The sequence below is a fragment of the Metarhizium robertsii genome (assembly GCF_000187425.2).
Source record: "Metarhizium robertsii ARSEF 23 chromosome Unknown MAA_Scf_1, whole genome shotgun sequence".
Classification (NCBI taxonomy): domain Eukaryota; kingdom Fungi; phylum Ascomycota; class Sordariomycetes; order Hypocreales; family Clavicipitaceae; genus Metarhizium; species Metarhizium robertsii.
In genome coordinates this window covers 7,249,297-7,269,990 of record NW_011942149.1, presented here as the reverse complement: position 1 = coordinate 7,269,990, position 20,694 = coordinate 7,249,297, and the positions used below count along the sequence as shown (strand labels likewise).

At 50.8% G+C, this 20,694-nt stretch overlaps 7 protein-coding genes across 7 annotated transcripts; 3 read left to right on the top strand and 4 right to left on the bottom strand.

Moving 5' to 3' along the window:
- Nucleotides 1–2,106: 2,106 nt before the first annotated feature.
- On the top strand, nt 2,107–3,402 carry MAA_08308 (Peptidase aspartic, active site protein; the record flags this gene model as incomplete). Its single annotated transcript, XM_007826306.1, has 1 exon — nt 2,107–3,402. The coding sequence occupies one exon, from the start codon at nt 2,107–2,109 to the stop codon at nt 3,400–3,402; it is 1,296 nt and encodes a 431-aa protein (XP_007824497.1).
- Nucleotides 3,403–3,988: 586 nt separating this feature from the next.
- MAA_08309 (saccharopine dehydrogenase-like protein) lies at nt 3,989–5,687 on the bottom strand (the record flags this gene model as incomplete). Its single annotated transcript, XM_007826307.2, has 6 exons — nt 3,989–4,860; nt 4,921–4,992; nt 5,073–5,093; nt 5,155–5,436; nt 5,552–5,599; nt 5,663–5,687. The coding sequence occupies 6 exons, from the start codon at nt 5,685–5,687 to the stop codon at nt 3,989–3,991; spliced, it is 1,320 nt and encodes a 439-aa protein (XP_007824498.2).
- Nucleotides 5,688–8,383: 2,696 nt separating this feature from the next.
- MAA_08310 (exonuclease III) lies at nt 8,384–10,195 on the top strand (the record flags this gene model as incomplete). The annotated part of the gene is made up of 1 exon (XM_007826308.1): nt 8,384–10,195. The coding sequence occupies one exon, from the start codon at nt 8,384–8,386 to the stop codon at nt 10,193–10,195; it is 1,812 nt and encodes a 603-aa protein (XP_007824499.1).
- A 353-nt stretch (nt 10,196–10,548) lies between these two features.
- MAA_08311 (Zn(2)-C6 fungal-type DNA-binding domain protein) lies at nt 10,549–11,697 on the bottom strand (the record flags this gene model as incomplete). The annotated part of the gene is made up of 1 exon (XM_007826309.2): nt 10,549–11,697. The coding sequence occupies one exon, from the start codon at nt 11,695–11,697 to the stop codon at nt 10,549–10,551; it is 1,149 nt and encodes a 382-aa protein (XP_007824500.2).
- A 1,670-nt stretch (nt 11,698–13,367) lies between these two features.
- MAA_08312 (cell wall protein) lies at nt 13,368–13,949 on the bottom strand (the record flags this gene model as incomplete). The annotated part of the gene is made up of 1 exon (XM_007826310.1): nt 13,368–13,949. The coding sequence occupies one exon, from the start codon at nt 13,947–13,949 to the stop codon at nt 13,368–13,370; it is 582 nt and encodes a 193-aa protein (XP_007824501.1).
- Nucleotides 13,950–14,947: 998 nt separating this feature from the next.
- Nucleotides 14,948–17,015, bottom strand: MAA_08313 (phytanoyl-CoA dioxygenase family protein; the record flags this gene model as incomplete). The annotated part of the gene is made up of 4 exons (XM_007826311.2): nt 14,948–15,792; nt 15,853–16,387; nt 16,453–16,771; nt 16,825–17,015. The coding sequence occupies 4 exons, from the start codon at nt 17,013–17,015 to the stop codon at nt 14,948–14,950; spliced, it is 1,890 nt and encodes a 629-aa protein (XP_007824502.2).
- Nucleotides 17,016–17,913: 898 nt separating this feature from the next.
- Nucleotides 17,914–20,367, top strand: MAA_08314 (ATPase; the record flags this gene model as incomplete). The annotated part of the gene is made up of 6 exons (XM_007826312.2): nt 17,914–18,882; nt 18,949–19,222; nt 19,271–19,513; nt 19,565–19,756; nt 19,835–20,107; nt 20,159–20,367. The coding sequence occupies 6 exons, from the start codon at nt 17,914–17,916 to the stop codon at nt 20,365–20,367; spliced, it is 2,160 nt and encodes a 719-aa protein (XP_007824503.2).
- Between the last annotated feature and the right edge of the window lie 327 nt (nt 20,368–20,694).

Below are 20,694 nucleotides of genomic sequence, written 5' to 3'. Positions count from 1 at the left end.
GGCACCTTCAGCGCAGCCGGAGACTTCCGTAACGAACGCGAACGACGCAACAGCGACGCATTCAAACGGCCCAGTCGTCTCATCCGGTGATGTTTGCTCAAGCTGTGGCACGCCAAGTCCAAGCGTTGTCACTGCAAAAGGCAATCGGCGGCCTCAATCTTCAGCCGGATTGTCGGCCGTAGCTGTTGGATTGGCCTTGTTGGTAGCGCTGGTCGGATTTTAACGCTTTTGCATACGTTGTATTCTACTTTCCATTGTTTGTTTTCGCGTTGGGTGGTTGGCATTCTAGATAATTAGAAAGACGCGTTGACGTCTTTGTATTCATTATAAATGCGAACCTGTATAGGGATCTCTCGCAAATAGATATCGACTAATTGCCATTGTATATAGATACATATGTACCTGCTGCTTGCTATAGTAGATAATAGCTTAGAATTGAACTGCCATATCTACTGCACTGTTCCCGGGAATCGTCCATGTTTCTTTTTAACCTCATAACCGACTGCCCTCGTTCAGCGGCCTCGATGGAAACAATGAAATGGAAAGACTACCAGAAGATGGCTGCATTCCGCGCATGCTTGCTCTGAAGCTTGTCGTGCCGGTCGTCTTACTCCTCGTTCCAGACTCTCTACGAGTTCAAGAGCGCTGGTAAATGGCCCAAATACAATGTCAGACCCGGTCGCGCCTCATACACCGGTGGTGCTTGACGGAAAAGTCAACGATTGCTAGATGGAGTCTTGACGTCATGTCCAGGCCGTGCACACTACGGTCGTGGCTGTTGCGAGTAGTCATGGTAGAGACGTTGACGGGTAGTAGAAGGAGGTTTGACAAAAGACAAGGCAAGCAAGAATGAATACGGCGAGGCATACTTGAAGTTATTGAGACCGACCCTGTTGACGATGGACTGCTACTCCAAGTTGATGTGTGTATTGAAGACAGGATACTTGGAATGCTCATGGTTGACAAGCTTCGCTCCGGCGCTGACTGAAAATGCGCACATTACCATGTGAGACTCTGGGAGTTCTTCTGCTCGCCGCGGCATTTGCCATTACAAGAAGAGACTTTGTGGCAGTCTATTAGTAGATGGTGAATGATATAATAGAAGTTCCTGAAACCCCGCGAGAAGCAAGTCGAGCCCCGGTATGAGACGACCCGCGCTGAGAGAGCTGCGACCTTGTGTTCCAGAACTAGTGGCCCTTTTGGATTAGCACGGGAAGAAACTGAAATAAGTCGCGAGTAGTTGCGAGCCGTCCAAAGTTACAGGCTTCCGTTGTGGGTTGGTCGGCCGAACTACCAACCGAAATTCGGTGATGCGGTTGAAACTCGACAGCGAATTTTTATCAACGCTCCTCCGTCTATGACAAGACGTTCATATGATATGAGCCCTGGGAGTAAGACGCGCCACTTCCGGAATAGTGAGGTGTCTTGGCGCTATTCTATCATGTCTGAAGAGCCCGGTTCTAACTTGTGATAGTTGAACACGTTCCGCGGATAATACAACTTGACCCTATTGCGCACATGGCTAGCGCACGCGATTGTAGGAAACTTGGTCGAGTAGTAGTATCCAAATAGTAGCCGAAAATACAGATCTTCCGACTCGGCATCTAATAAACACGCTTGCGCTTTTCCAAACAGAAGCTTAGTACGGCAGGGACCTCCGTAGATCGATTCTACCCAGGGGCCTGGACAGCTCACAATGCAACCCAACGTCGGATTGATGGCACGGTAGCCTGATCTTGTGGAGCCGTGAAGTAATGTCGACGAGTATAACCGTCACTACGGTTGTGCAAAGCACGGATGACGACTCCAATTCTTGTAACGCCATGTCTACCAAACCTCCGTGATCTTCGGGATGTACCATCAGCTCCCACATCTGGGCTAGTATTCGCCACTAATCTACACAGATTCATTGCGCCATAGGCTCCAAGACCGAAAAAGAACGTGTTGGACAGAATGTAACTGTTTTGGCAGTCAGTATGGGTGTATACAGATGAATCTCCTTGTGTATATAAAGAAGCGTATATCCCCAATCTTGGCAACCGGCATTTCTCTGTGTACCAAGCTCATACTCTTACATCTGGTCTCTCTGCCAGTATCTTGCTCACAATGAAGACCACCAACACCCTCGTGCTCTTGGCTGCCGCCATTGACAGCTCCCGCGCGGCTCCCGCCCCGAATACGGGGTTGAAGTTCAGCGCCGAGACAACCCACGTGTCTAGCCCCCATGTTGTTCACGATATGCGGCGCGTCGTACGCAAGTTCCTCGACCAGGCTACCGTGAAGGCTTTACAGTCGGCCGTCCTGAGCGAACGAGGAGAGAATGGCACCGTCGTCACCATCCCCGAGCCCAATGACGAAGGCGTGGACAACCTATACCTCACCGAGGTCAGCATCGGAACGCCTCCGCAGAAGCTCATGCTCGACTTTGACACAGGGTCCAGCGATCTATGGGTATTCAGCAGCGACACCAGCGCCAGCCAGGTCAAGGGCCAGACGCTCTACAAACCCAGCGGCAGCTCTTCCGCCAAGCGGCTGGATGGACAGAAGTGGTCCATCCACTACGGCGATAACAGCACCTCCAGCGGCATCGTATACTCTGATATCGTCACTATAGGCGGCGTTTCGGTAGAAAACCAGGCCGTCGAGTCCGCCCAGCAAGTGTCAGAGTCCTTCAGCAGTGATAGGCAGAACTCGGGCCTCCTCGGCCTTGCCTTGGACAAGGGCAACACGGTCCGCCCGAGCAAGCAGAAGACATGGTTCTCCAACATCATGCCCCGGCTGTCCGAGCCTCTCTTCACCGTGCGGTTGAGACACCAGGCCAGTAAGTCATCCCTGCCCCGACGTCCTCCTGTTCCTACCGCCATGTTGGTGGCTTCGCTAACGCCACTCGCAGAGGGCTCTTACAACTTTGGCTACATTGACGAGTCCCAATACTCTGGCCCCATTAGCTACACGCCCGCGTCGACCGACGAGCTTGGCCACCGGCTCTTCCAGTCTACCGGCTTTGCTGTCGGCAACGGCAATTTCAAGAAACACACCATCACCGGCACCGCAGACACTGGTACATCGCTTCTCATCCTCCCTCTGGGGGTTGCCAAAGCGTACTGGGATGCTGTTCCCAGCGCCCAGCCAGCTCGCCTCCCGCAAAATGCCGGTTACGTTTGGCTCTTCCCGTGCGACACTACCCTGCCGGACTTTGTCTTTGCCGTTGGTTCGGGGAGAGTGACTGTCCCCGGCAAGGACATCAACTACGCCAAGAATGAAGGCTCTAGCTGCGTGGGCGGCATTGCATACTACAGTGGCCTGAATGGCCTGGCCATCTTTGGTGATGTTTCTCTCAAGTCTGCGTTTGTCGTCTACGACGATGGCCAGAATCGTCTCGGTTGGGCCAAGGGCCTGTAGTGTAGAGTAGTTTACATACCCTGCATCTGATAGAGAGCATCTATTATAGAAGCCTAGTCTCCTTTTGTCCTGTTATAGGAGACGTGAGAGACTTTTGATAGATGATACTATTCGACGTGAAATTATACACAAATGGTTCCTTTGGTCGCCTGTCAAGATTTTTGTCAACTTCCCTTGGTACATGCCCGTTCTTAGTTGGTGGAGTGATTTGTCTACTTGATTGCGATAACAAACGAGACCTTAACCTGCTAAATAGTCAGTATTGCTATGGCAGTACGCGGGCTTCTTAGAGGGACTATCGCCTCAAGCTGGTGGAAGTTTGAGGCAATAACAGGTTGACCTACACAGGCCTGTAACAGTGGTCCTCAGGTATAAAAGAATTGTCTTATTTTAAGATATTTGTTTTCCCTTTAGTTGCCAAGAGCCTTGATCCTCTTTGACACCTTGGAAAAAGCACATTGAAGCAAACGAACCACAGTAGTGACGACATTTGTACGTTTATTTTGCCATTTCTATCAGCCTTTCAATCAAGCCTTTTCCTTTTTGATTCGCGAGCGCTTTCATTGAATTTTTTTAGATGACCTCTTTACAAGACAGTCTTCTCCTTCATCTCAATGCCGTACTTTTCCTTCAGTTCCTTCATGATGGGGTTGTTGATCTTGGCAGTCATCGGAGCCAAAACACCCTTCTCAGATAGCGTACCGTTCAAAACCTGCTGGACGGCCACGGCACATGGAATTCCGACCAGGCGCGCCATGGCAGAATAAGTAGAGTCTCCGTACTCTACGAGGGTAGACGTACGGGTCTCCTTGGATCCGTCCTTGTGCTCAATCTCAAACTTGTGCTGCAGCATGACCATGTCTCGCTCGCCTTCCTCAAATTGCATCTTTTGCTCGAGAACGGCGCAGAGGGTGTCGAGCGGGTTACCCCTGGGTGTGATTTTCTCGTCAGAGAAGATGCCGATCCATCGGAGGCCTGAGAGAATTCGCTCACGGTCCTCGGGTGAGTCGAATTCAGCCTTGGCAACGATGGCAGCCTCGAGCTCCTTGGGGTCGGATGAGGCAGTTCCGAGGACAGCCTGAGTGGCCTCCCTCCAGGTGATGGGGGACTCGAGGGCCTTGATGGGCGTCTCCTCCAAGAAGCCGACCTGCACCAGACAGCGGATGAATTGTGGAAATCCCGCGTATCGGAGAGTTCCGCGGATGATTGTCTGGGCTTCAGGGATGTTGTAGCGTTGGGCATACGGAGTCGAGTCACGGTTGGGGTAGGCAACAAATGCAAAACCAGGCATGATGAAGTATGGCTTAGCTGTGCCCATGAGATCCTTGCTTGCAATGTTGAAGATCTTGCCGTCTTGAACGATGGACGCAGCATTCCTAAGGGCAAGCAACACGCCTCTTGAAGACCAAGAAAACTTGTAACCGAGGGCGTTGTCGGACGATTCGGGTGCAGGAAGTCCTGAAACTAGCTGTCAGTAGGGGGCATCCACGCAGGAAAGTCGGCCTCCGCAGAACATACCTCCACAGTAAGAAAGGAACTTGATAATTTTGCCGCCCGCCGCGTGGACTTCGTCGATTGTCTTGACAGCATCTAATCCGGGTCAGTGGTGGTGGTGGTGGTAGTGGTGATGCTTCTGTGGTGCTGAGCCCTCAGGCCGGCCATGTACTTACACAAGTGGTCAATGCCGGGGTCTAGGCGGAAAGACGAAGATTAGCAATTATGCAACTTTGAAGAATGAACAAATGAACATACCAAGGCCAATCTCGTTCATGACAGTGATCCCGGCGTCCTTGCACTGCTGGTCCAGCTCCATCATTGCGGGGGAAACGTAGCTGGTAGTGACAACGTTCTTCTTGTTGCGGATAGCGGACTTGATGACATTGACATGGTAGATGTATGGAATCAAGCTGATAACCAAGTCATGCTTGGCAACTTCTGCGTCCAGGGCATTGTCGTTCAAGACGTCGACCGTCGTTGGCGTGGCAAGTTTATTGTTGCCGGCAAGCTCTTGGGCAGTCTTCAAAGTTCGGCAGGCTGTACAGGACAAGGGAAACAAGAATAAGCGTCAGCAAGGGCATTTCAATTGACGTCGAGGTTCTTCATATTTTCCTCAAGAACTCGTACGCGGCGGTGGGCGGGGCGTTCGTACCGACGGTGACTGGGATGCCGGCCTTGGTCAGAAGATCCAGCGTGGGCTCTAATTGAGAGAAAGTCAGTCGTCGAAAATTCGCAACACTCGAAATTGATTGGAAATACTGACTGGTCACGAAGCCCGCGCCGAGCATGAGAACAGATCTATTCCATGGCGGGGTTAGTAACGCGGGATAACATGCGTCAATTGTGCCGGGACGGGACGTACTGTTGCGGCATGGTAGATTTTTGGGTTTTAGCTGGTAATATTTCGTGGTAGAGGTCGATTGTCAAGAGGAATATCAAAAGAAAATTTAAACAAAATTGACAATCTGCCGCAAAGGTGGTTGGAATATTCAATGTTACGACCAGACACAGCTGGGAGCACTTGAGCACGGTGGCTCGCCAGTGCGGGGCTCCGTCGGGCCGTAAGAATCCGGCCGATGGCGGCATAGCAAGCTGGTCAATTGTGGTGGAGGGGTCGACGGTTGCATCTGGGACTGGCTAACCATTTGCACTGATTGGATGCAAGTGGCCGGACTTCGGAGGGGCACAATGGAGGGGCTGTGGAGAGCCAAGTCATTCATCATTGATGTCTTGTCAATTCAATCTTGTCAGCCAATCCACAGCCAAACTGATTGGATCAAAACAAACGGTCAATTCTGGTCGGTTTACGCGTGACGAGCGAGCCAGCCGCCTACGTAGGTACACCAGGTGCAAACACTAACGTCGGAGAAACTTGTCAAGAACACCTTGCTCAAGAAATGCATAGCGACTAGTGAGCCACCGCCGAAATGCTTCCGGACCAAGTAGAAAGCTTGCTGGCAAGAGTGATGTCGCGAGACGGAGCACTGGACCTTCTGGCAAGCCTATTGTCAGGCAGGGGCAGAAAGGATCATGGCCAAATAGTGAAGCAGCAAGTCGAGAAAGGTCAACGGCCGACTGGTTAAAACCTGAGCTTGGTCGTGCGTCTACAGGCCAGAAGAAGCATCTTCCAACTTCGCACCACAAGACATGTTTCCATCCCTCGTCAATCTCAGAAAAGTCGCCATGGCAGCCATCTTTTCCATGCTTTAGCAGATCAAATCTTGTCCGATGCTGACCAAGTCGGGGAGGTCCGAAAGGGAATTGTTGACTTGATGAGAAAAAACCGACATCTTTATGCACATTGATCACCCCTCAATGGCACTGCCGACAACAATGGGGAGAACATGACCCTGTATATGGATCAAGATGCTCAGCATGATGATCATCTGCAGAAATTCTCGCATGAATCTTAAGGAGGGGACATGGAAACCAATGCCGCTGCATAAAGCTTCCAAACTGGCGTCACAGCTTAGCATCTTGATGGAAACACTGTCACGCATAATCAAGACGCAGGTACCGAAAGCAAGGCGCCATTTCAACGGTCCCCTGGGGATACACGAGCCATCTTGGATCCGTGCATAAACATACATGAACCCTGAAGCGCTGGGACCGGCGTCAGGGGGGAATGGGAGAGCCGACCTGATTTCAAAAAAGTTCTCAACCGCCTGGGTGAAATCCAAGCCGGCCAAGAACCTGAAGAAAGTCTTGTTACATTGGATACAGAGTTCATTTCTTTTTCTCGTCGTATTTTGGAACTCGGCTTTGGAACATTCAACTCGGGCAAGCTCTTGTTCAAGGCGCAGAATGACATGTATCACATCCAGGTTGCTCCAGATGGTTACGCATGCACGGCATGGGATGAACCATGGTGCCTGGATCGGAGACAATTTTATTTTTCCACGGGGTCGCAGCCCTTGTCCGCACAGCTTTCCGAGCATGATCAAGTATGCCGATCGAGTGTGCAAGGGGCACGCGACAATTCAGCCTCGAATGAGAAGGATATATGCTTAACCTTATTTCAGCCCTACCCCATCGTCAGAAGCTTCAACCGTGATGTATTACTTGTGGTGGAATATATCGGCCCGTCAAGAGGTATATACTACTGTACTGCAGTATATTCCAGCATGGAACGTGATAAGTAGGTACCTGGTCTAGTTACGGACCAGTTGACGTTATGCCTCTAGGAATACGCGCCATTGTAGTGAATATGCGAATAGACTGCGAGTTGCGTAGCCTCGGCAGAGCGGCAGAGCGATCATCATCAGGCTTTCAAGTTCCGGCCAATTCCCTCAACCCATGTCCGATGATCATGGGCAAGGATCAAAGGTCTTGGCAATGCCACTCTGCTGGTGCACAAGCATGACTGCTCGGTAATTTGATCGGCCTAGTTCCATCTGTCGGCAGAAGAGCAGGCCTCGACAGCCACTACCAGGACGGGATACAAGACACGTGGAGCTTCGACTTTGGTTCTATTGCTGGCCAGGGAGAGAAAATACACCGCCTCGTGGTCCCTTGTGACAGTGTGGGCAGAGAGAGTTGCTACGTCTTGGCTCTCAAGGTCATGGCAGGTTTTACCCAACAGTTTGCCCGGCTCTGATTCGTGCGCATTTGCCTCGTGGCGCATCGATTGCTCCAGATTGGATATGTCTCGCGTGCAACTCCACAAACACCCGGCCAATAATGAATACCACTCGGCAAGGATGGCCCGTCTTGCATCACCAACTCCGAGTCCGACTTGATGTCCCGGTGCTATCTTCGCGGAACGTTGAGTCAGGCTCACATGCTGCTCTCCGCGTGCGAGACGCTATGTGACCTTGACCGTCGCTAGTTGCAGGAAATGCAAGCTTCGGGTGTTGTCGCCATCGACTTTGGACGTAACTGTACTGTCTTTCGAGTATATAAATTAATAGGCGCATGACCAAACATTTCCCGCAAATGCTTTCACTCAGCGTATCATGGGTATGCTTGCTTAGCCCGTGCCATCATGTTTCGACTTCTCCGGACCGTTGCGTTGGGCCTTGTCCTTCAGGCAAGTCTCATTGACTCTGCCGTGAGCTTGAGACGCCAGGCTTCAGTAGAACAAGGCTCCTTGGCTCTTGTGTCAACAAATCCCCTAGAGTTCAAGTACACAACTTCAGAGCCAAACCCCCGCAACTGGGTTGGCCTTTATTATGCTGCAGGCGGCGGGCCCGACAACGGCGTATTCAACCAGCCTTCTATCCGATGGTCGTACGCACCCGAGGCCCAAGGCTCTGTCAAGTTTGACAACGACGGACTGGGGTCAGGCGAATACAAGGCCTACCTCTTGGCAGACGACCAGTATAAGTCGCTTGCCGCGCCGGTACAGCTTGCTCTAGGCGAATCAGCCAAATACCCCGGCTCAATCAGCGTCGATCACAGCAGAACGCCCATCAATATCAAGTATACTACATCTCAGCCCAATGCCAAGAACTGGATTGGCTTGTACTTTGCCCAAGGGGGAGGCCCGGTAAATCAGGTAGAGGACCAACCCTCCTTGACGTGGGAATGGGCTCCCGCATCCGTGGGAGAGGTTACGCTGTCGACCAAAAACCTAAGCCCCGGAGAATACAAGGTCTTCCTCCTTGCCGACGGCGGCTACAAATGGTTGTCTGAACCAGTCGCTGCCCAGGTGCGAAACGCAGAATCCTTCAGTTTCATTGTCAAGGACATCACGACCAAGAATGCCCGCCAGGGTGACAAGTTTGAAGCCAGCCTCGCCAATCTCGTCAGCCAGCCCGGTGACAAGGATACGAAATTCAACATTGTTGGAGGCGGCGACTGGGCTGCCATCAACTCCTCGGGCGTCATAACCGGCACACCCTCATCCAGCGCCAAAGACACGACGCTGAGCATCGAAGCACAAGACAAGAATGGAGTCACGGCTTCCATATCCGTCCACATTCCCGTGCGCCCTGCAGGCTCCTCGCTCGTGGACAACCTGCGGGTTCTATCGTTTAACCTTTGGCATGGGGGCACACAGGTTTCCAACTATCACGAGAAGCAGGTGCGCTTTTTGGCGGACAAGAATGTTGACATTGTAGGATTACAAGAGAGCACGGGAGGTCACGGCACTCGCCTCGCCCATGCCCTTGGCTGGTACTCCTGGCAGGGACCCGATGTTTCGATCATCAGTCGATACCCCATCACCCAAGTGTACCCAGCGACATCCGTCTCGGGCTCGGTGAGGATTTCCCTGGATGGAGCGGATAGCGACATCATCATTTGGAACGCCCATCTTGGCTATGACCCGTACGGCCCGTACGACTTTTGCTTTGACAAGATGAGCGTCAGCCGCGTCATGGAACGAGAAGCGCAGTCGGGCCGCACCCCGCAGATTCAGGAGATGACAGGAAAGATGGGCGACCACCTTGCCAACGCGGACAATGTGCCTGTTTTGCTCGTGGGAGACTTTAACGCCCCGTCGCACCTGGACTGGATCGAGGCCAGCAAGAGTCAGCATTGCGGCATTGGTCAAGTCGCTTGGCCAACGTCAAAGTACCCTACTGATGCCGGGCTGATTGACTCGTTCCGCGTTGCGCATTCGGATCCTGTGGCAACGCCTGGTATTACTTGGTCGCCCATCTACCTGGATAACAATGGCCGACCGGAGCCGCTGGATCGAATCGACTTTGTCTATCACAAGGGCCGCAAGCTCGCCGTGCGGGATTCCGAGGCGGTGGTGGTGGGCAACCCGACCGCGCAGCCAAATCACGGCAATAATGAATGGACGTCGGACCACAAGGCGGTCTTGACGACGTATAGTGTGCAGGCTTAGGAGTCGGGGATCAAAGAGAAGAAGGATGGAAAAGTTGGAGCGTGAAGTATTCAACTACTACAGAACGGCTTCAAATATATATATATATGAAAAAAAAATGAAAAAAATGAAAAGCTTACTAGTTAATATCCCTTATTTACAATTAAATACATCTAGTCTCAATCGTTAAAAAGATGAATATAAGCCGGGCGACTGGCAAAGTGACTAGTTATCAGTTCAATGAGAAACAGCCAGTATAACAGAACAGTTGCGGCTGTCGACATCTTCTTTTACATGAGAAACAGAAATATTTCTTTTCACAACTCTATACATATTTGTGCCTACAACACACTTCGCGAGGACCACCAAGCCGCTCAAGTTCCATGCGTACAGCTCGTGACGGCATAAAGCATCGTCCCATACTCATCCACATCCTCCAGCCATCGATCCACTCTATTACACCGTTCCAGAACAGCAGCCTGCCCCATATCCGACGACACTGGCCAAAGCTCATCAATCCGAAGCCTCCCAGCAGACCAGCCAGCCAGATCCAGGCTGTACGACGATTCCCAAGCCCCCCTCTCTTCCGCCTGCCAGAGCACCCTGGAGGCCGGGGCAGGCAGTCCCGCCAGCTCCGTGCCAAGAAACGTGGGAAGACCATCGAGAGACGACAGGACGCTGTCAAAGAGATACATTGTAAAGAGAGTCCGCCTCTTGGCCTCGGCGACAGCCCACGCCTCCCATTTCGGCCGAGCCCGCTGCTGCTCCTCGGCGCACACCAGGCCGTGCCGGCAGCTCATGGCCGCGAGATCCTGCAGGTGCATCATGGCCTCCCTCATGCCGGCGTCCGGGCCCTGAGCAAGCTTGAAAAACAAGGACATGGCGTACAGTAGAAAGGCCTGAAAGGCCGCCAGCATGGCCGTGTGGTCGTACCCGCTGCGGTTTGCGTAGATGGTTGCCATTTCTCTGCGCAAGAGGTCGACAATGACGCCCTCGCTCCCGGGGGCGGGCTGCTCACACATGCGCATCAGGCTGAGGCATATGGACAGCGGCGGCACACTCGCCAGCACACGCATCTGCAGCAGGTGTATAAAGGGCGGCACGGTGCGACCTCTTGACGCGGCTGCTACGTAGGATTTCAGAACCCTGCTGATGAACAAGGTGATGGCTGCCGGGTACTGTTTAGGCTGCTGGCCCGGCATGGGGACAAAGAGGTTCAGCCAGCGGTTTTGGATGTCGTCCACGTTTATGGGGCAGCAGAGCCTGAGACGAGCAAAGTCGGGCGTCTCGCGGTGCCCCCGGGCCGAGCGGTGCCGGTCCGGAGAGTCGGGGCTGACGGCATCTTGCTCTTCGGGCGCTTCGGAGCTTTGCGTAGAGTTGTCGACGCCGGGATACGTGCAGCGGATGCCGCGGGCTGCGCATCTCGAACACTGTCCTTGGCCGCGGTCGCACTTTGCCTTGGCGGTTGAGCAGTTCTCGCAGACTTTTTGACGGGACCGGGAGTATCTGGAGGACCCTTTCATGCCTGCTTGGGTGGCGCCGGCGCGTTGCTTCGGATCCGGCAATGATGAGGAGGGGGTTGGAGGAGCTGGCTGTGTCTTTGGTGAAGGTGGATAACCTAGACTCAAGTAAGCAGGTCTTTTGTTCCGAGAATGTAAGAATGTAAAAATGAGCACATGTGATGAGATTGATGAATTGCCCCGCATTGGTTATGGTCTTATGGACGTTGCTGTTGTCGCCACATCAGTTATAGTTACAACCCCCACATCTATACCGTCAACATTTATTAGTTCAACAACTCCATCCAAGGTTTATTTTTTCTTTAGGTCAAGTTGAGTAACTTCCCAAGTGGTAAACAAGCGCGTTCAACAACCCGGAGAGAAAGCCGTCATGCTCTTTTAAAAAAGGACCCCCTATTCAAGACTGGCACTTGGGTATTTCAAAACTGCGGCGGCAATGGATTTCTTCGAGTGTTTAGAAACTGCTAAACAGGCACCACGTCCTAAGCTGCAGCCGCCATGTTGCAAGGTGACACGATTGTCACAGCAGGCTATGGCAAGTTATCCATTAACCCACCGCGTGATTGCTGCCCGAGAGACTTTTCGACGCGGCGTCGGCCTCCAAATAGCCTGACAGCGGCCTCTGTTAGTCTCCTTCATTGAAAAGGGGCAACTAACGGAGTATATGGCGGGACTTCGTATACACCCTTGTACCTAGAGACTTTACTCTTCCCAGCCAGACGGAAACTGCAACATGGTGTACACTGCCGCTACGTACCTTGTGGAAGAATTGAGTGGATTAAGTGTTGCCGAGTTTCTTAGTCGCTCCTTTTCAAACTGGGATGTCTATGGCCCTAGATTAGGTATATACTCTTACCGTGCTATGCAGTTGCCTGCCACTCAAGTGGCGTTCCCGGATTTGGCTTGCACACCTTCTTTCCCCAGAGTTCCATTTCAGCCATCTCATCTTTACCAACTCGTTGGATGGTGTGACAAGGGTTTAATATAGAAGGCTTTTAGCAAAAGGGCTCAATTTAATAATAATCTTAAAGGGTCTCTAAGGTTTTTAGTTACTAAGAGAGAGAAAAAAACCGTAACTACTTTATATGTATAAAAGGAATACCTAGGCTTAAGTCTCTTACCTAGGCACGTGTTTAAGCCGTATAACTAGCAAGTCCTATATTAGTAAAGCCCCTTAGTTGGGCTTCACGATCTGTTGGGCCTTTTCCGTGTAGCAGATGGGGAACATGGCGCAGGAACACTAGCGTATGGATTTGGAGCTCTGAGAATCGTAATACACGTAACAAAGCAATTTGTTCCGGTGGATGAAGAAACGTTCGATTATCCTTGACATGGAATGTTTTCTGGCATACTATATTGCCATTGCCGTAAAGCTCTAACGTGTGACGCTTTTTGTAGCGCCAATGGTCACATATAATAGGCATCATGAGACATAGATTGCGTTGACAAGGAAAGGAGACGAACATATATTGAAGCCACGGTGTAAATGCAATCTGTTTAAGGTCCTTGCCAACTGCGATATCCTGTCGCATACCATCGGTGCGTAATACCAAGGTAGTAAGATGCAACGCCACACACAAACAGGACAGACGGCAAAATGGTTCTCCCATCTCTTCGGATCACCCGACAAAGCTCCTCGGCAAAATGCCTTTCAGCAACGCATATTCGGTAATCTAAGAATCCAAACAGTTCCCCGGACCAAAGTAATCTCTGAGATCCTTGAGTTGCTGCGTAATCTTGTTGCCCTCATTTTGAACCGTGTCTTTAAAGCTACTGTCAACTTTGGACACAACGGCAGTAATAAGAACAGCGCTTTTGGTGACACCTTGATCAAGAAAGCCATACGTTGTCGCGCACTGCTTATACTGCTGAATCAGGCCCTTCTTTGCTTTGAGCTGGTCCGAGAGAGCCTTGCCCTGTTTTTGAAGATCTTGCGCCGGGGTGAGCAACGACAGACATTCAAAAAAAGACAACGGCGTCATGTTTTTGATTGCCGTTGTGCCAGAGTCCACCTTGGCCAGGAGACTCGAGGCGGCTGTCTTCAGGGGTCCAGGATCGCCGTTGAAGTCTTTTGCAGCGGTGCCGAGGGAGCCGAACCCATTCTTGACATCTGCTAGTACAGAGGTGGCTGTTGCCAAGTCACGGTCTACAAGAGTTGGCCCGGATCTATCAACTCTTGTCGGCGGTGGAGCAGCAACCAGGGAATAGACCCCGGAAGCTAGGCACAAAAGAGCAACTGTAGAGGAAAACTTCATTTTGATGGTTCTTGTGTCAGAGGGATGCAATTTGGTGTGATTTATGTGTTGCACTCGGCGACTCTGTTTTCCAATTCCTATATAAATATGTGAAGTGGTGAGGGCCTCTTCGTCGTTGTTGTTATATAAGACGATGCCGCACGAAAACTGGTGGTAGTGGAGGGATTTACGGCCAAGACACTGTTCACGCTATCCCATGAGATTGTAACACCAGTTGACTTATTTTGGCAAAGACGGGAAACAGTTCAAGGGTCTTTGTGCCTGATGCTACCCCCCACCACACCACACCATCAAGGCTGGCGATGCAGAAATGTGACACGGAGCGTTCTTACCTGCCCAACCGCCTGCTTCAAATAGCTAGAGGGACTTGTCGCTAGTTTTCGTTGTCTCTTTGTGGCGTTTATTGATCATGTGTTGTTTTGAACAAAAGTTCTCCCCGCCTCTCCTTTTTTTTGAAGGAGGAGTACGGGCCAAGAATGACGGCGGAATATTCTCAGAAGAGAAGTTGGGTGCGAGCGGGGGTTTTCTTTGGTCATGAGGCGTCGACAATAAGGTTAAAAATAACTCTTGGGCATCTCCCGAAAGCCTGCAACGGAGAAGTTGCGGCCCGGGGCAGACAGCTGCATATGTACGCCGGGCATTGCGCAAGGCTTTCGGCGATTGTTTGGCTATCTGGACGGTTGAGTTGGATGCCTCAACACTAAAGCTGTGAGATGGTTTTGCGCATATACTTGGCTTCACTTTCATGTGATGGCTTCTCAAAGGATTCAAGTTCGGTCGAGAGAAGATGGAGCTGAGAAGCACCTAATCCTTCAATTTTATTTGGATTTAACCTCGATTAATATTGTTAAATAGCGCTACTTTTGAAATGTCCCCGAACGTGTGCTCCCCGGGTCAATCCATAAAAATCTTTGCCAGTCGCTAGACATGGTTTTCAAGCATCATGCCTTGCTTAGTTCGGCTGCCTTGTCCAGCACTCTTTGTCAATTTCTCTTCGCTCAGTCGCCAAGTGTCTCGAAAGCACTATCGTCTAACGCGCCGGTAGCACAATTTTGGCCGAATGTCTCTAGAACCAACGTCTCCGAGACGGACAACTCCTCTCGCAAGCAAGCAGCCCTGCCTGATGTCGTGAACAAAACTTTAAGCTTACTACCTCTCAGCAAATGTATCAACTCCTTCAAGTACTTCTCGGCGCTAGTGTCATCTAGCCAATGCAACCCGTCGATAACACAAAACACCTCATCTGGCATCAACTCTGTCAGTTCCCGAATCACTGCCATGGATTCGTCCCACGATCCGACGGTTCCATCGAACGGACGAAACCGGGCTTCTGATAAGTCCATCTCGGCCTCAAAGCGTGGTAGGAGGAGCTCAATCATTTGTCGTAGCAGCGCAGATGCCACAGCAATTGCTCCCTGCGTCTCGCGCGACTGGCCTGGACGGAGAGGTTCGCCACGGCGTAACTCGCAGAAGTACGACACAATTGGGACACGGCACTGCGATGCCAAGTCGACGAACTTGGCAGCTATCTTGGTCACCATGTTTTCCATGTCATCAGCTTCGATGTGAGGGCCCTCGATCCAAAGTAGCCTCGGCGAGCGGGACGCAGTCCAGTCTGTAAGCTGCTTAAGCGTCTCGGGCGGAATCATGACGGCGGCCGACAGATCGTATGGCAGGCGCACGCGATCACGGTGGAAGAAGTCCTCAAGGTGCGCCGAGTTGACGGCGACTTGCTCGGCGGTCCATTTGTTCGTGGATGGCATGGCACTCAAGATAGACGGAGTGGTCAAGAGGCTCATGCCTGGAAGTGTCAATCCGCGAGACGGCGATGTGCCGCGTAATGCTGCGTCCAAGATGAGTCATTAGGTTTATGAATATGAGACTGGATGCCCGGGATTCTTACCGCCTTGGCCCGTCATCCAATCCATTGCATCCTGCTGCAACATGGAGGTGAGTCGAACAACTAGTTGTCGTACCTCTTGTCTTTCCCTTTCGGCCCGTTGGAGTTCTCTGTCTACCAGACTCGCAAAATTCTTCATTTCCGCGCGATTCCTTGCCTCCCCCTCGAGGCCGATCCTTACATCTCTTCCTAGATCCTCAACCATCAGTCGTGTCGCCCGCAATTCGGCACGCGAGCCTCGCGCGGCTATATTGCGCATCACAGCAGACTTTGCGTTTATCTGCTTTATCTCATTTTGAAATTTCTTGCACAAACTCTCGTTGAACGAATCAATCAATCTCATAACACTTTTCTTGGCAAGATAGTCCATGATGCTGGACAATAAAAGAAAGACGTGCGCGTACAGCTCAGCTACCCTCTCCAGCATGTCCATGGTGTGGAATATTTCTAGTTCGGCCTTGCACTCCGTGATGTTCTCGCTGATAGAAGAGAGTGCTTCAGACACACCCTCGGCGATGCGTTCGTGATTGACACTTGCCTACGTGGGATTATAATGGGTTCAAATTCTCATGGGACTCTGCGCATGAACGCATGGCCACGTACCTTGATAACAGCATTCAGAGTTCCGGTAAAGATGGAAACGTACTCATTCCCCTCAGGCAGAAGTTTCAGAAGCGAACTATGAGAGTCAAGCGTTCCGCAAAACTTGTGGAAAAAAGCCATTGCCTTCCCCCCCGCTCCCTGTTTCCTTTTCTCTTGCCACGCCTTGTTCATCCGTTCTACCATGTCAAGAACGCTATCAATAGTCGGCTCAGATGTGGTCAAGTCCAGCTGGTCATCCTTGGAACAGCTCTGTCGAAATTTCACCCATTTCTCGCAAAGCTTTGCCGCCTCCACGGAGACGATCCTGGTCACTGGGTTACTGTTCACTGTTAGGACCTTGATCTATCAGGATTCACCAGACGCTGTTTTCACCTGTCGTTCTCTTCTGATGGTTCCCATGGCTGGAAAAACTTGAGCCAAGGATCTGTTGGGCTGCGAGCCTCGCCAACACTTTGGTTCAGAACTCGGCCCAGCCTGTAGGCATCGTTCCCTGCTGGGAGCCTGTCAACGACGTCGAAACTATACATCCTCACAAGTCTCCTCGATTCTCTAATATCTTTCATTACTATTCCAGGTGCGGACAACTCTTGCGGCTTTGATTACGAAATGAGTCTGGGAGAAGACGCGATGAGGGTCATGGGCGCCGATCCTCTGCAACTCGTCTTTTGCGGCATCGTTGGAGCGATTCTGACGAGCGAGTTGTCCAAAATGACAGCCTGTAGTGATACTTGACGGGATTGTTAGAAATTCGTTTGATTGGTGCCACGTTGGAGAGTCTCGGCAGCACTTCCAGCCTGCATATCAGCTTCTGACATCCCCAGGGGTGCCATAGGAGGAGTCAACTTGTGGCTGGCTGCACCCAACCACATTTCTTCCGTCCTTCAGGCTTTTATCTGGTACCCAATTCATCTCTCAGTCATTCTTCTTTTACCCCAACGTGAGTGCTCTCGTTCCTCTTATCAAAATACAGCCGCAGTCCTGTTCTTTGTAGTTTCATCTGTTCATCCTCCCATTCTATTCGAGACTTGACCTACCAAGGCTCTCTCGAATATCGGTTTAACATTATCAGATTTCTGGAATCCTTGAGACCCGAGCCGAGTTGTTTTCTCCAAGCTTGTAAGCACAATTGTTATACGAAGTAGTGACATGACCTTCCTAATCCGGCGGATGATCCCTATCGCGGCCCCATCCCGGCTGCAACACTCCAAAGGATGCATCGTCACGGCACACAAGGTGGTCAGGGAGATAATTCAGGGGATACAAGCTAGAAACCTAAGGCTGCTATGACATAGATGCCTCAGTCATCCAAGTCAGGTTACACACATACGGGACATCATGTATATATGCGGGTGAAAGCTTAGGACCTAGATTACAAGGAACCAAGGACCTTAGAAACTTTTGAAAAATTATTGGCCGAATTTAAAGCTCTTCACAAGTCCTCTTTGAGTCCTTGTCGCAACGATGGAGCCAGTTCAGGCCAACCCGTCCACCGACGGAGCGTCGAATGAAGACAAGAATCCTTGGATAAGATTTAGCATCGAGTATCGGCACCGCGACACTGGCAACCTGATTCACCGTGAAGTAACAGAGCGCTTCGCCAACGAGAGCCAAGACACCGTTAGCATCAACATGCCGGTATTTGAAGTCTTGACCATCTATACGACGAAGCCAATAGAATCCGAGGACTCAAAAAAGACCCCAAGCCTACTGCCTACCCTTATGACGGCGCGGTCGTACAAATTGCGTATTTACTCTCCTGCCATCATCAATGCATTGCAATCTGTGGTGCAATACTACCCAGCGCAAGAACTTGCTGGCGAGGCCATAGTAGTGCAGTGGCCGTATGCTGTACTTGTCCATCACTATGATGAGCTTTCCGATTTTCGGGATGCCTGCGCAACAAAGGACCCGAGGAAAGTGTGCATCAGAGAGCGGAACACACGCGAGCATCTTACTCTTTTGCTGCATTTCTTGGACGAACACGTCATGACAGACGTTAGAGCAGAGAGAGAGCGCAACAAGAGGGGCTTCTATACCTGGGAGCACGCCTGGGTCCATTTGAAACCAGGCGCGACATTTCTACAAAGGTTTCGTACCGAGAGTGACTGGACTCCTTATGTTGTACACTCCATCTCTGGTGGCGTTTTTGATAATCCGCCTAAAGATTGGACCTGTTCCGTCTGGAAGCTTGTATACGACGGAAAGTACCTTGGAAGACATATGGGCCAAAATGACATTGTAAAATTTGATGGTGAACTCGACTTTACTAAGTGCGACAAGCGTCTCGTGGAAGTGGATGCTCTCGAAGAGTCTGCAAGACTTGACCAAGTAGTTGCGCAACAAATTGAATATGGGAAGAAATACTGGAAGCTTCTGAAGAAGCAGTGCAAGTATTACAAGGGAAAGAGCAGGGATTTCCCGTTCAATGAAGTAGGCACCTGAGATTTCTGGCCTTTTCCTCACCGTATTTGACTATTCATGCTAATAATCACGCAGATTGACGGGTTGGTCATGACAGATCCCAAGAGCCACTATACCCACAGTCAACCTCCACGTCTAATGGATGATACTGACTGTCGCAATTGGGTCACGGACTGTGTTTGCGCCACCTGCAGGGAGCGGAAAGCTGACTCTAGCGAAAAGCAGATCACGTCGTTGTTCGGGGATTACAACTACATCGATGTGGAGGACGAGGATGAGCTAACAGCGCATCAATACCTGGTGTGCAACTTTGAGATGCACGCCTACGTGTTTTCAACACGTAAATGGGGTAAGCAACCACGTTTCCGTGAATATTTTCAAGCTGACGCCCGCGTAGAGAGGCTACACGTTGACAATTTCTTCGAACCCAAGTTTGAGGAAAACATGTTTGACAACTTGGTAATGGAGGAACAAAGAAAGAGAATACTGAAAGGCCTCTCCAAGAGCTTTGCGCGGCGCAATAAGAATGACGAGATAGTGCCTATGGATTTGTGGGAGGCAGACTTTGTTAAAGGAAAGGGGGGCGGCCTGATCTTCCTCTTACACGGGAAACCTGGCGTAGGCAAGACTTGCACGGCGGGTAAGTTCGACTCACTCTGTGGCCCTTTCGAGGTGCTGATCCTGTTATTAGAGTGCGTTGCAGCCTTCACGAGACGACCCTTGATGGTCTTGACGCCAAGTGATATTGGCACGGATCCAGATGACGTTGAATCCATTCTAGCTAGAAACTTCAAGACGGCCCAGAGCTGGGGTGCCGTCATTCTCATTGACGAAGCTGATGTGTTTATGGAGTGTCGATCAACTACAGACCTAGTCCGCAACAGTTTAGTGGCAGGCAAGTAAAACATCATCTTGCAAGCGAATTTTGTCCTTTTGGCAATAATATATAACCGTCTTGTAGGCTTCCTTCGAGCCCTTGAGTACTATAGTGGCATACTTTTCCTCACCACCAACAGGGTTGGGGCTTTTGACGATGCCTTTGTCTCGCGTGTCCATATCCAGCTGCACTACGACGAATTTACAGATAGCCAGCGACAACAGGTCTGGCATACATTTATCGACAAGCTAGCTCGGGAAAGAGGGAGCCACATGCGCCTGAATATTGACGCCAAGGAGTATATTCGCGGTGCAGAGATGCGAAGTGTCAAGTGGAATGGCAGAGAAATCAGAAATGGTACGTTGCGAGACAGGCCAGGAGAGCAGAAACTAACATGTGTGAATATAGCCTTTCAGACTGCTGTTGCGTTAGCCGAGTATGACGACGAGAAGGATGAAGACGGCAAGATTATCTTGTCCGACACGCACTTTAGGGCTGTTTTGGAGCTATCAAAAGATTTTAAGGATTATTTAAACGATTTACATAAAGGCAACGAGGGCAAGAGAGCTCAGCGAAAGTACGAGAGACTAGATACATATAATACTAAGAGCGAGTAATGAATTGACGAATAAAACTTACTATTCGAACTCAAATAATATTACACGGTTAGGACCCAACAACAAAGCCCAATAAAGGGGCTTTGCCGACAAAAAGACCTTGAGTTATATAGACGGAATACATGACCCGGTAGAAACGCCAGCCACAAAAGCTCCTTTCATGTATATATAGTAGTTTCGCCGGCGCGTGAAGTCATAAATCACCTCTTGAGCTAGTAGGTTTGACGCATCGCGATGCATGCACTGTTTTTTTATATTACGCGTTACTATCAATTGAGCCAGGTACGGCTCCTAATTGAGCTACTAGTAGGTCCTGGTGATTAGCTA